The following is a 15,413-nucleotide window of genomic DNA, read 5'->3' as shown; positions in this document are numbered from 1 at the left end:
GCCATGGGCAATAAACTTCTTGACAATGTTGGACACAGGAACATTAAGTTCTCTGGAGATGGACTTGTAACCTTGAGATTGTCCATGTTTTTTACAATTTTTATTCTCAAATCCTCAGATAATTTTTTGCTGCTCTTTCTCTTCTCTATGATCAGTGTGGCACACAACAGAAAGGTTGAATACATTTTTCACCATTTTAACTGGTTGCTGGTGTGATTTCTATATTGTCAGCACCTGTTAACTGATACAGGTGAGTTTAATTACAAGAGCATCACAAACTTGGAATGTAATTATTTCTTACAATTTTAAGAAGGTGCCAATAATTTTGTCCAGTCCATTTTTGGAGTTTTGCATGGAATATGTCAGATTTGGCTTTTTGTTCTTCACTTTTTTTTGTCATACCAATACAAACAAAAGAAATAAACATAAGAATGCCTAAACATTTGTAATTGCAACAATTTTCTGGGCGAAGTGGTGCATTATCTGACAGAAGTGGTGCATTATCTGACAGAAATGCAGGTGTGACAATATTTTTGGCCATGACTGTAACTGTTTTTACATCTTTTCATCTACTTAAAGGGACAGTCTACACCAGAATTTTTATTGTTTTAAAAGATAGATAATCCCTTTATTACCCATTCCCCAGTTTTGCATAACCAACACAGTTATATTAATATACTTTTAACCTCTGTGATTATCTTGTATCTAAGCCTCTACAAACTGTCCCTTTATTTCAGTTCTTTTGACAGACTTGCAGTTTAGCCAATCAGTGCCTGCTAACAGATAACTTCACGCGCACAAGCACAGTGCTATCTATATGAAATACATGAACTAACACCCTCTAGTGGTGAAAAACTGTTACAATGCATTCTGAAAAGAGGTGGCCTTCAAGGTCTAAGAAATTAGCATATGAACCTCCCAGGTTAAGCTTTCAACTAAGAATACCAAGAGAACAAAGCAAAATTGGTGATAAAAGTAAATTGGAAAATTGTTTAAAATGACATGCCCTATCTAAATCATAAAAGTTTATTTTGGCCTAGACTGTCCCTTTAATGGCAAAGGGCTCTAATGCATTTATATATATTTCTATATATGTGTACATATATATTTATGTGTTTATATGGTTCTATATGTCTGTCAATACATACATACACATTAATGTATATTTCAACATATATAGACATATTTACATACAAATACATCTTTAGCAATGTATATGTATGTATCTCTATGTTAAAGTACTTTGGCAGCTTTTTTTTTCTAACACCCCCGAGATCTCATATCTTTGAGCCCTTGCATTTTGTGCAAATTTTTTGTAACCACAGCTCTGCGTTGTAAGGATTGAAGCGTTAATGGCGATTGTGCTCAACTTGTAATATAAATGCAATTAAAAATTCTTGCGAAAAAAGACATTGCTTGTGCAAAAAAGTTTGTGCCTCACTTGTAATATAGCCCTTAATGTTTAATGTCCCTTTAATTGCAAACATAATATTACATTATACCCTTGGTAATTTAGAGCAAATGGAACATTTTAAAACGTTTTCATTATGCACTGATACAAAACTTTTTGAATATTCTGAAGCCAAGCTGGCTACTTACCACTGAATACAAAATTTGGATAGGTCATCTTTAAACTTTTGGAGCCACAGGCCAGAATCAAGGCCAGGACCTTAATAAATCAAACAAATAGGCTGAAGGGGACATGCTTAACCCCTTAATGACAGAGGACGTACCAGGTACGTCATAGGAAAAGCTCCCCTTAATGACAATTGACGTACCTGGTACGTCCTCTGTTATTTGAAGTGCTGGAAGCGATCATGATCGCTTCCAGCTGCTTACAAGGGATTGTAGTGATGCCTCAACATTGAGCCATCACTGTAATCCCATAATTTAGCCACCGATGCAGAGAGGGCCACTCTGTGGCCCTCTCTGCATCGGCTATTGCGGCTAACACATTCGTTGGTGGGTGGGAGCAACTTCTCTCAATTGTGTGGCCTGTTTTTTTTCTCAGTAGTAGCCCGATCGGCTCTAATGTCTCACTGTCGGCGATTGCGGCCGGGGGGGCGGGTGCACTCCTGTTCCCCAAAAAAAGTTGATGCAGTTGAAGGAAGGGTCTCTCCATTATCAAGTAAGGGATCTGGGAGGGGGAGGGATGTATATTATTGAGGGGGGCCAGCTACACCCAAGATGGCAGCAAATAGGTAGGGGGGAGGGTTAGAGAGATGTATGGGGGGATCAGGGAGGTTGTGAGGTAAGGGGGATCCATCACTGCAGACTGTATAAGGAAAATAATAAAAAAATAAAAAAAATGCTTTTTATTTCAGTACTGGCAGACTTTCTGCCAGTACTTAAGATGGCGGGAACAATTGTGGGGTGGGGGAGGGAAGAGAGCTGTTTGAGGGAGGTCAGGGGGTGAGATGTGTCAGATGGGAGGCTGATCTCTACACTAAAGCTAGAAATTAACCCTACAAGCTACCTAATTAACCCCTTAACTGCTGGGCATATTACAAGTGTGGTGCGCAGCAGCATTTAACGGCCTTATTATTACCAAAAAGCAACACCAAAGCCATATATGTCTGCTATTTCTGAACAAAGGGGATCCTAGAGAAGCATTTGCAACCATTTGTGCCATAATTGCACAAGCTGTTTGTAAATAATTTCAGTGAGAAACCTAAAATTGTGAAAAATGTAACAGTTTTTTTTTATTTGATCGCATTTGGCGGTGAAATGGTGGCATGAAATATACCAAAATGGGCCTAGATCAATAATTTGGGATGTCTTCTAAAAAAAAATATATACATGTCATGGGATATTCAGGGATTCCTGACAGATATCAGTGTTCCAATGCAACTAGCGCTAATTTTGATAAAAAGTGGTTTGGAAATAGCAAAGTGCTACTTGTACTTATTGCCCTATAACTTGCAAAAAAAGCAAAAAACATTTAAACATTGGGTATTTCTAAACTCGGGACAAAATTTAGAAACTATTTAGAAATGAGTTAGAGGAAAATTACAGCTAAACACAAACACTGCAGAAATTTAAAAATAGCCATTGTCATTAAGGGTAAGAAAATTGAAAAATGGTCCGGTCATTAAGGGGTTAAAATGTGCTATTTGTTTTTTTCTGAAAATAACTAAAAGGTTTCTCAACAAAAAAGGACCTTAGGTCTTACACATGGATCACCTATATTTGCACACTCTATAGTCCCTTTATAGCCCATTGTTGATTCATTCATATTTGATTATAACCATCAGAAGCATTTAGTGTCAATAACGAATCCTGATGCAGTTAATTGCTAAACATAATAAGCAACACATTTATGTGGCACTCAATGAAGTAATTGTAGACAGTAAAAAAGACTTGGTTTGCAGCAAGAAGGCGGCTGATATAGTTAACACACGGCTAGATTTGGAGTTTTGTCGGTAAGGACCCGCGTAGCTAACGCCGGCTTTTTTCTGGCCGCACCATAAAAATAACTCTGGTGTTGAGAGTCCACATAAAGGCTGCGTTAGGCTCCAAAAAAGGAGCGTAGAGCATATTTAACGCAGCTTCAACTCTCGATACCAGAGTTGCTTACGGACGCGGCCAGCCTCAAAAACGTGCTCGTGCACGATTCCCCCATAGAAAACAATGGGGCAGTTTGAGCTGAAAAAAAACCTAACACCTGCAAAAAAGCCGCGTTCAGCTCCTAACGCAGCCCCATTGTTTGCTATGAAGAAACACTTACTACGTCTGCACCTAACACTCTAACATGTACCCTGAGTCTAAACACCCCTAGCCTTACACTTATTAACCCCTAATCTGCCGCCCCCGCTATCGCTGACCCCTGCATATTATTATTAACCCCTAATCTGCCGCTCCGTAAACCGCCGCTACTTACATTATCCTTATGTACCCCTAATCTGCTGCCCCTAACACCGCCGACCCCTATATTATATTTATTAACCCCTAATCTGCCCCCCACAACGTCGCCTCCACCTGCCTACACTTATTAACCCCTAATCTGCCGACCGGACCGCACCGCTATCATAATAAAGTTATTAACCCCTAATCCGCCTCACTAACCCTATAATAAATAGTATTAACCCCTAATCTGCCCTCCCTAACATCGCCGACACCTAACTTCAATTATTAACCCCTAATCTGCCGACTGGAGCTCACCGCTATTCTAATAAATGTATTAACCCCTAAAGCTAAGTCTAACCCTAACACTAACACCCCCCTAAGTTAAATATCATTTTAATCTAACGAAATAAATTAACTCTTATTAAATAAATTATTCCTATTTAAAGCTAAATACTTACCTGTAAAATAAATCCTAATATAGCTACAATATAAATTATAATTATATTATAGCTATTTTAGGATTAATATTTATTTTACAGGTAACTTTGTATTTATTTTAACCAGGTACAATAGCTATTAAATAGTTAAGAACTATTTAATAGCTAAAATAGTTAAAATAATTACAAAATTACCTGTAAAATAAATCCTAACCTAAGTTACAATTAAACCTAACACTACACTATCAATAAATTAATTAAATAAAATACCTATAATTATCTACAATTAAACCTAACACTACACTATCAATAAATAAATTAAATACAATACATACAAATAACTACAATGAAATAAACTATCTAAAGTACAAAAAATAAAAAAGAACTAAGTTACAAAAAATAAAAAAAATATTTACAAACATAAGAAAAATATTACAACAATTTTAAACTAATTACACCTACTCTAAGCCCCCTAATAAAATAACAAAGCCCCCCAAAATAAAAAAATGCCCTACCCTATTCTAAATGACTAAAGTTCAAAGCTCTTTTACCTTACCAGCCCTGAACAGGGCCCTTTGCGGGGCATGCCCCAAGAAGTTCAGCTCTTTTGCCTGTAAAAAAAAACATACAATACCCCCCCCCAACATTACAACCCACCACCCACATACCCCTAATCTAACCCAAACCCCCCCTTAAATAAACCTAACACTAAGCCCCTGAAGATCTTCCTACCTTATCTTCACCATACCAGGTTCACTGATCGATCCAGAAGAGCTCCTCCGATATTGGGGGGGGGTATTGTATGTTTTTTTTTACAGGCAAAAGAGCTGAACTTCTTGGGGCATGCCCCACAAAGGGCCCTGTTCAGGGCTGGTAAGGTAAAAGAGCTTTGAACTTTAGTCATTTAGAATAGGGTAGGGCATTTTTTTATTTTGGGGGGCTTTGTTATTTTATTAGGGGGCTTAGAGTAGGTGTAATTAGTTTAAAATTGTTGTAATATTTTTCTTATGTTTGTAAATATTTTTTTATTTTTTGTAACTTAGTTCTTTTTTATTTTTTGTACTTTAGATAGTTTATTTAATTGTATTTATTTGTAGGTATTGTATTTAATTTATTTATTGATAGTGTAGTGTTAGGTTTAATTGTAGATAATTATAGGTATTTTATTTAATTAATTTATTGATAGTGTAGTGTTAGGTTTAATTGTAACTTAGGTTAGGATTTATTTTACAGGTAATTTTGTAATTATTTTAACTATTTTAGCTATTAAATAGTTCTTAACTATTTAATAGCTATTGTACCTGGTTAAAATAAATACAAAGTTACCTGTAAAATAAATATTAATCCTAAAATAGCTATAATATAATTATAATTTATATTGTAGCTATATTAGGATTTATTTTACAGGTAAGTATTTAGCTTTAAATAGGAATAATTTATTTAATAAGAGTTAATTAAATTCGTTAGATTAAAATTATATTTAACTTAGGGGGTGTTAGTGTTAGGGTTAGACTTAGCTTTAGGGGTTAATACATTTATTAGAATAGCGGTGAGCTCCAGTCCGCAGATTATGGGTTAATGTTTGAAGTTAGGTGTTGGCGATGTTAGGGAGGGCAGATTAGGGGTTAATACTATTTATTATAGGGTTAGTGAGGCGGATTAGGGGTTAATAACTTTATAATAATAGCGGTGCGGTCCGCTCGGCAGATTAGGGGTTAATAAGTGTAGGCAGGTGGAGGCGACGTTGAGGGGGGCAGATTAGGGGTTAATAAATATAATATAGGGGTCGGCGGTGTTAGGGGCAGCAGATTAGGGGTACATAAGTATAACGTAGCTGCCGGTGGTGTGCGGTCGGCAGATTAGGGGTTAATTATTGTAGGTAGCTGGCTGCGACGTTGTGGGGGGCAGGTTAGGGGTTAATAAATATAATATAGGGGTCGGCGGTGTTAGGGGCAGCAGATTAGGGGTACATAAGTATAACGTAGGTGGCGGTCAGCAGATTAGGGGTTAAAAAAATGTAATCGAGTGGCGGCGATGTGGGGGGACCTCAGTTTAGGGGTACATAGGTAGTTTATGGGTGTTAGTGTACTTTAGAGCACAGTAGTTAAGAGCTTTATGAACCGGCGTTAGCCCAGAAAGCTCTTAACTACTGACTTTTTTCTGCGGCTAGAGTTTTGTCGTTAGAATTCTAACGCTCACTTCAGACACGACTCTAAATACCGGAGTTAGAAAAATCCCATTGAAAAGATAGGATACGCAATTTACGTAAGGGGATCTGCGGTATGGAAAAGTCGCGGCTGAAAAGTGAGCGTTAGACCCTTTTTTTAATGACTCCAAATACCGGAGGTAGCCTAAAACCAGCGTTAGGAGCCTCTAACGCTGGTTTTCACGGCTATCGCCAAACTCCAAATCTAGGCCACAAAGTCTCCATTTAGTTTAAAGTGCCATAAAACAGGCTGAGATCTAGGCATATTCTAAAATGGCTAATTAAAGGGACAGTCTAGGCCAAAATAAACTTTCATGATTCAGATACAGCATGTAATTTTAAACAATTTTCCAATTTACTTTTATCACCAATTTTGCTTTGTTCTCTTGGTATTCTTAGTTGAAAGCTTAACCTAGGAGGTTCATATGCTAATTTCTTAGACCTTGAAGCCCACATCTTTCAGATTGCATTTTAACAGTTTTTCACCACTAGAGGGTGTTAGTTCACGTATTTCATATAGATAACACTGTGCTTGTGCACGAGAAGTTATCTGGGAGCAGACACTGATTGGCTAGACTGCAAGTCTGTCAAAAGAACTGAAAAAGGGGCAGTTTGCAGAGGCTTAGATACAAGATAATCACAGAGGTTAAAGGTATATTATTATAACTGTGTTGGTTATGCAAAACTGGGGAATGGGTAATAAAGGGATTATCTATCTTTTAAAACAATAAAAATTCTGGTGTAGACTGTCCCTTTAAGTAAAAAATGATTGTTAGGAAATCATGGGCTAGATTACAAGTGGAGTGCAACTGGTAGTGCAGGGTGCCTTATCTTTTGTGCAACCTCACAATCTGCTATTGTAAGAGGATAGTTATTTTAAATATTTTAGCCAAAGCATTTTGATGTGGCAATAACTTTTTTTTAATAGATAGCTCAGGGAATTCATATAGCAAGTGGCGAGTTAAAAATGTAGCTCTTTTTGAGACCTGAAGTAAACCATTATTATTTATAGTATAGTATATAACATAGCATAAATTACTTCACTAATTGCACACCATCAGCTTAGTGCTCAAGCAATAACCAAAATGGATTTTACTGGCCATCCCTTAGAAGTCTATTATGTGAGGGACTTTGAAAACCCATACCAAAGACATCTAAACCCACACTACATACATCCAGATGTCAAAACATTCTTGACTATTGCTTAAGTGTTCAAAAATAACTTTCAAACTGTAATAGGAGCGCAAAAATAGAAGGGCTGTTGATTGTACTTTAGCAATGTTAGCACACAATATAGCTAATATTTTTAAGCTCCACTTGTAATCTAGTTCTGTATGTTTTATAAATATTATGTTGGTTCACCCTTATACTATTGTGCTAGATTGCATCACTATTCCTTATAGATAAGCAGCAGGGGGATCTTAACATTAAGTAATTAGATCTCAATCCTAAAAGACCTAATATACATACACTGATATTTTAATACAAGCTACAAGCAAAATGAATAGCTGAAATCTGTTAGCACATTGGCTTTAACATCAGTATTTAATTTACTTGGCCTGGGTGAGCATTGATTATCCGGATAAGAGCATGGACAGCATCCTCTTTCTGTAAGTACTCCAGTCCAGGGCTGGTTGGATCTCCTGCGTCACCCAAACCATCCCCTCCAAAGTGGGAATACACATGCCGGCCTTCACTAAGAAGTGAGCAAGACGTTCCTCGAAAAACTGGAATCTACAAGACAAAACTATTACAATATAAAATATTTTCTTAATTCTAAACCATTAACATCCAGAGTGTAAAAGATCTCTTTTTTCCTCCAAAAGGATAATTAATAAATATCATAAACTACTTATTAAATTGCTGCTCAAAAAGGGAGGACTTTAGAAGTCAGCCTACTATTTAGGGAATGGGTTAAGAACAATGGAGTAAAAAGAAAATGCTGCATGCAAGAGGAGAACTTTCTAACACTGTTTTGTCTCTAGTCATTGCTCCTTTATGCAAGTAACAAATATTCCCTGCTGTATGATCTTCTTTTGTTCTAAGATAAAAAAACTTTGGGGTCCTTCACAATCTATTGGAGATTTGCACCCCAAATGTATTTTTATTTTTTGCTTTCCAGCTAAATAGTTCATTGTGATTGCAATGCAAAATGTATAGGTTACACAAAACTGTCAGATACAATAGCACATTCACACCTCTTAAGGCTACAGTAAAGGGCCTTTAAATTACCTTATTTGCTCATTGTGTAAGGAAAATGCTCATTTACATGTGTGAGATTAAGCTAATGTAATCCAATTATTTCCTCACCACTGCAAAACCATCTGAATGTCCATTGTATCTTGGCATATTGTGCATGATTGCTCAATTGCTTAAAGGGACAGTATACACCAATCTTCATATAACTGCATGTAATAGACACTACTATAAAGAAGGATATGCTCAGATACTGATATAAAAATCCAGTATAAAACTTTTAAAAAAAAATGTATGTAGAAGCTCCCAATTTAGCCCTGTTAATGAGGTTAGGCTGGGACACCCACTGAAATGAGCTGAGAAAGCAGGAAAAGCAGACACTCATCCCCCCACACAGCATACGAAAAGACCCATTACACAATCAGGAGTCTCTAGACATCAGTATACATCTACAACTTTGGGGCTTGGTTAGGTGTCTGAAAATCAACACATTCGGCTAGATTTAGAGTTCTGCGGCCAAAGGTGTCCGTTAGCTACGCATGCTTTTTTTCCCCCGCACCTTTTAAATACCGCTGGTATTTAGAGTTCACAGAATATATATTTATTAACCCCTAATCTGCCGCCCCCGCTATCGCTGACCCCTGCATATTATTATTAACCCCTAATCTGCCGCTCCGTACACCGCCGCAACCTACGTTATCCCTATGTACCCCTAATCTGCTGCCCCTAACACCGCCGACCCCTATATTATATTTATTAACCCCTAATCTGCCGCCCCCAACGTCGCCTCCACCTACCTACACTTATTAACCCCTAATCTGCCGACCGGATCTCGCCGCTACTATAATAAATGTATTAACCCCTAAAGCTAAGTCTAAACCTAACACTAACACCCCCCTAAGTTAAATATAATTTAAATCTAACTAAATAAATTAACTCTTATTAAATAAATTATTCCTATTTAAAGCTAAATACTTACCTGTAAAATAAATCCTAATATAGCTACAATATAAATTATAATTATATTGTAGCTATTTTAGGATTAATATTTATTTTACAGGCAACTTTGTATTTATTTTAACCAGGTACAATAGCTATTAAATAGTTAATAACTATTTAATAGTTACCTAGTTAAAATAATTACAAAATTACCTGTAAAATAAATCCTACCCTAAGTTACAATTGAACCTAACACTACACTATCAATAAATAAATTAAATAAACTGCCTACAATTATCTACAATTAAACCTAACACTACACTATCAATAAATTAATTAAATACAATACCTACAGATTGACTGCATTCTATTGGCTGATCGGAACAGCCAATAGAATGCAAGCTCAATCTGATTGGCTGATTGGATCAGCCAATCTGATTGAACATGAATCTGATTGGCTGATTCCATCAGCCAATAAGAATTTTCCTAGCTTAATTCCGATTGGCTGATAGAATCCTATCAGCCAATCGGAATTCGAGGGACGCCATCTTGGATGACGTCCCTTAAAGGAACCTTCATTCGTCGTCTAGTCGTCGGAAGAAGAGGATGGGTCCGCGCTTGAGGTCTTGAAGATCAGCCGGTCGTCATCGGATGGAAGAACATAGAAGATGCGGCTTGGATGAAGATGTTTGCCAGTCCGGATGTCCTCTTCTGCCCGCTTGGATCAAGACTTCAGCCGGAGGATGGATGTCTTCAGCCCCCCGCTTGGGCTTGGATCAAGACATCGGAGCCTGGACGGATCGCTGATACCCGGTGTGGTGAAGATAAAGTAGGAAGATCTTCAGGGACTTAGTGTTAGGTTTATTTAAGGGGGGTTTGGGTTAGATTAGGGGTATGTGGGTGGTGGGTTGTAATGTTGGGGGGGTATTGTATGTTTTTTTTCCAGGCAAAAGAGCTGAATTCTTTGGGGCATGCCCTGCAAATGGCCCTTTTAAGGGCTGGTAAGGTAAAAGAGCTTTTCTATTTTAATTTTAGAATAGGGTAGGGCATTTTTTTATTTTGGGGGGCTTTGTTATTTTATTAGGGGGCTTAGAGTAGGTGTAATTAGTTTAAAATTGTTGTAATATTTTTCTAATGTTTGTAAATATTTTTTTATTTTTTGTAACTTAGTTCTTTTTTTATTTTTTGTACTTTAGTTAGTTTATTTAATTGTATTTAATTGTAGGTATTTTATTTAATTAATTTATTGCTAGTATAGTGTTAAGTTTAATTGTAACTTAGGTTAGGATTTATTTTACAGGTAATTTTGTAATTATTTTAACTAGGTAGCTATTAAATAGTTATAAGTGTAGGTAGGCGTCTGCGACGTTGAGGGGGGCAGATTAGGGGTTAATAAATATAATATAGGGGTCGGCGGTGTTAGGGGCAGCAGATTAGGGGTACATAAGTATAACATAGCTGGCGGTGGTGTGCGGTCGGCAGATTAGGGGTTAAAAAAATTTAATCGAGTGGCGGCGATGTGGGGGGACCTCGGTTTAGGGGTACATAGGTAGTTTATGGGTGTTAGTGTACTTTAGAGCACAGTAGTTAAGAGCTTTATGAACCGGCGTTAGCCCAAAAAGCTCTTAACTCCTGGGGTTTTTCTGCGGCTGGAGTTTTGTTGTTAGATTTCTAACCCTCACTTCAGCCACGACTCTAAATACCGGCGTTAGAAAGATCCCATTGAAAAGATAAGATACACAAATGGCGTAGGGGGATCTGCGGTATGGAAAAGTCGCGGCTACAAAGTGAGCGTTAGACCCTTTCCTGACTGACTCTAAATACCAGCGGTAGCCCAAAACCAGCGTTAGGAGCCTCTAACGCTGGTTTTGACGGCTACCGCCAAACTCTAAATCTAGCCGATTGTTATTTAAAATAAGCAAAACTATACCTTTTTACCAAAACACCCCCAGATGGGCTATATAAAATGGATCATCTACAAAACATTTATGCAAAGTAAAATCTAGTGTACAATGTCCCTTTAACTGTCACATAAAAAATGCTTGTCAAATATTAAACAATAGTTACATTTATTGTTCGTAAAAACACAGTTTCCAGTTTGACATGATCTGAAAACAAGAAGACGACTACGGATTTCTATTAGAAGTACTTATATCTTCTAACTGTAAGGTGTGAACCTCAAAACATGTTATTTGCATAGAATCTATTCAAACGATATTGCATTTGTTACCAGTTTTTTTTATATAGGGGACATGCTTTCATGCACACTAAGTCCAACCACATTCATGACATTATGTTTTACAGTGCTTATGTCTAAATGATTGAACTCCTAAACAAGATTGCACCTTCATGAATGGAAGTTTTGCAGATACCATATTGTGAGGGAGCGGTTCATGCTTTAGTTTCAGTACTGTTAAAATCCAGTATGAGACGATATAGTAACAATATGGCCAATGAGCAATCATGACCAGTATACTCATCATGACAAAATACAAATGGCATTCAGATGGTTGAGCAGTGGTGAGAATGGAATCGCATTACAATAGGTTCCTTTCGAACCCTCAATTACGCAATCCTGTTTTAAAGGCCAGTTATGAAGAAGCCTGTACTGCTAGTGACAATTATGACTTAGAATAAAACATTAACAGAAAGAAATTACTGCATGCTTTTTCACTTTTCCTGTAGATCCCCTTAGCTGTATAGGATATCATGTAGAAAAGTAAAGAAATGCCCAGCACTTGTTGCAATCAGGTGCACGCTCCAGGGGTCCTGCACATACCCCAGACGATAGCAAAGATACAAAGAGGAAGCAGCACCACTTGAAAAAATATTCAATTCTTATTTATTGGGACATCACAAAAAAGCACAAAGCACAACGTTTCGGTCTATCTGACCTTAATCATGATTAAGGTCAGATAGACCGAAACGTTGTGCTTTGTACTTTTTTTGTGATGTCCCAATAAATAAGCATTGAATATTTCTTCAAGTGGTGCTGCTTCCTCTTTGTATCTAGGATATCGTGTGTGTGTGTGTGTGTGTGTCTATAATTATGCAAATGCGTTCCCTGTCCACTGTATGCAGGTTATACAATAATGATGAATAGAGCTTTAATGAATCAATGACGTATATTAGTACACCTCTGTGGCCATTTCAGAGTTTCTTGCACATGTGCAATATAATAGAATGTTTCCAACTAGTCTTGGAATATTTATAAAGATGTCCAAAAGACCATAGCCGATAGATTGTGATCAACCCTATTATATTTAATTAATATATATTAGTATAAATTATATTTCCTACTATGTAGTGCTATGCTATGTACAGATTTTTTTCCACATAGAACAATTAATAATATATATATCACACACTGTAAATACTTTATAACAGTTTATGTCATGTAAATAGATATTTGAACAACCATTACCTGTAGCCATTTCTTTTTATCTCATGTTCTCATGAACAGGAGACAAATTCTTTATTTTTTGATAAACACTTCTGTGCCCAGTCAGTAGAAACATCCTAGGATTATAGGTCCTCATGCTCATTTCTGTAGCTTACAGGGCACAGTTTTTCTCTATCTGACAGAGCTTTGTAGCACACACATATTTACTATGGTGTTGGAAATAAGAGGAATAACTGTAGCAATCCTTCTTTGTGCTCTTCATGTGCTCTGTCCCGACTACCTCATTGCCTCCTGAATGGCATTTGTATATTGTAAGGCTCGAGCATACCTAAGTTTTTTTCTGAATAGAGTTGTACAATTAGGAAAGTAGGCAGGCTCTGGATTGTACACATGTCTAGCATTAGATGGCAGCAGTTCAACATTGCTTGAACACTGCTGCCATCTAGTCTGCAGAAGTCTACAATGTTGTGAATAGCCATATACTGCACACCACCTCTTTAACAAATAATACCATGGAGTAAATTTTATAATAGAAATAAATCAGACTCCTTAAAATAAAATAAAAATGATATATATAATGCAGTGCTCTAAATCATTTAAGAAAATGTTTGTCTTTCCTTTCAAATGTTATTTGCACACAGACACCTTGAACTGTTTTGCAGTACATGATATCCAGGATACACTGCTAGAAGACAAGTCATAATTCCAGAAACAAGAATATACAGGGTTTTAGGTAAACACGCAATGGCCATACCTTAGGTTCAAGTAGACTATGTGTTCTCCCCAGTTTTTTTTTTATTATTATTATTATTACTGGAGTTGGGACTTGCCAAGAACAAAAAAAGTGAAACTCATATACTTATGGCCAACATCAGAATCTATCAACTTTTAATGGGCTTGATGAACTAAGCCCTCTGTTCAGGTGAGATGATCTCAGTCTTGTCAGTACGACAAGGACCCTCAAAAAAAAATTCGAAAAACAAAATTGTATCTTCTAACAGGTTTATGTCTCTATGCAGTGTTCTTTATGTGACGGAGAGATTCCAACATCCCAAAGATTGTCATTTTGCTCCATGCCAATGAGTTTTTGATTATTAGGTCCAGTAGGATCTAATAATAATAAATAATAATAGAGCAAAAGGTAATCCTAAAATTAGGGATTCTTAATGACAGGAACGGCTTTGAATTTTCAAATTCTACAATGGATTGAATAGACCTCTATCATACATGTCTTGATGTGATTAATGACTGTAACTAATCATCACTCAATAATAAACGTGATATAGATCAATAGTCAGCATAGACACCCTTTGCTACACTTCTGAACTCTGCTAGTTCAGAAGCCAGATGCAGCTTTATTGCCATTCACCACGACAACAGAAACATCAGATTTGTTGAAAAGGTTGCCAAAGGTGTTCCTGGAATGTCTGTTTTATTAATAAAACTACAGGTAGAAAACACTTTATCCAAACTGCTTGAAACCGGAAAAGGTTTGAATTTCTGAATAGTTTTGATTTTGGAATATTTGCATCTCTAAAATGGGACAGCATAGAGAGGGGGTGAAACCAAGTGTAAACAACAATGTTGTATGTCATTTAGGCAATACTTATTTGTCATACAGCTTATTCATGTAACCTAAAAGTAGTTTATATAATTTTTAATACTTTGTATACATAGTACCCTCAGAAATATAGGACATTGCTGTAATCAGAAAGGTAATTGTTGTTTAAAATAAATATAGATTATTTGCATTTTAGCACACAAACATCAAACCCAAAGACACAAGCAGAGAAGACTGTGACTTACAGGTGGGGAAATAACATAATTTATGTAAGAACTTACCTGATAAATTCATTTCTTTCATATTGGCATGAGTCCATGAGCTAGTGACGTATGGGATATACAATCCTACCAGGAGGGGCAAAGTTTCCCAAACCTCAAAATGCCTATAAATACACCCCTCACCACACCCACAATTCAGTTTAACGAATAGCCAAGTAGTGGGGTGATAAAGAAAGGAGTAAAAAGCATCAACAAAGGAATCTGGAAATAATTGTGCTTTATACAAAAAAATCATAACCACCATAAAAAAGGGTGGGCCTCATGGACTCTTGCCAATATGAAAGAAATTAATTTATCAGGTAAGTTCTTACATAAATTATGTTTTCTTTCATGTAATTGGCAAGAGTCCATGAGCTAGTGACATATGGGATATCAAATACCCAAGATGTGGAACTCCACGCAAGAATCACTAGAGAGGGAGGGATAAAAATAAACAACAGCCATATGCTGAAAAATTAATCCACAACCCAAAATATAAGTTATTCTCATGAAGAAAAGAAAAACGTAAAACATCAGCAGAAGAATCAAACTGAAACAGCTGCCT

The 15,413-nt window shown here is 36.7% G+C and overlaps 1 protein-coding gene across 2 annotated transcripts in view; it reads right to left on the bottom strand.

The window, feature by feature from the left end:
* LOC128654051 (uncharacterized) overlaps nt 1–15,413 on the bottom strand; it is a 129,114-nt gene that overhangs the window by 15,565 nt on the left and 98,136 nt on the right. For both annotated transcript variants that reach the window (XM_053707708.1, XM_053707707.1), the window contains one exon: nt 8,044–8,223. In XM_053707708.1, the coding sequence (XP_053563683.1) occupies nt 8,044–8,223 (180 nt within the window). The remainder of the gene's footprint in view (nt 1–8,043; nt 8,224–15,413) is intronic.

Source organism: Bombina bombina, chromosome 3 (genome assembly GCF_027579735.1).
Source record: "Bombina bombina isolate aBomBom1 chromosome 3, aBomBom1.pri, whole genome shotgun sequence".
In the NCBI taxonomy this organism is placed as follows: Eukaryota; Metazoa; Chordata; class Amphibia; order Anura; family Bombinatoridae; genus Bombina; species Bombina bombina.
This window is presented reverse-complemented; position numbering and strand designations above follow the sequence as displayed.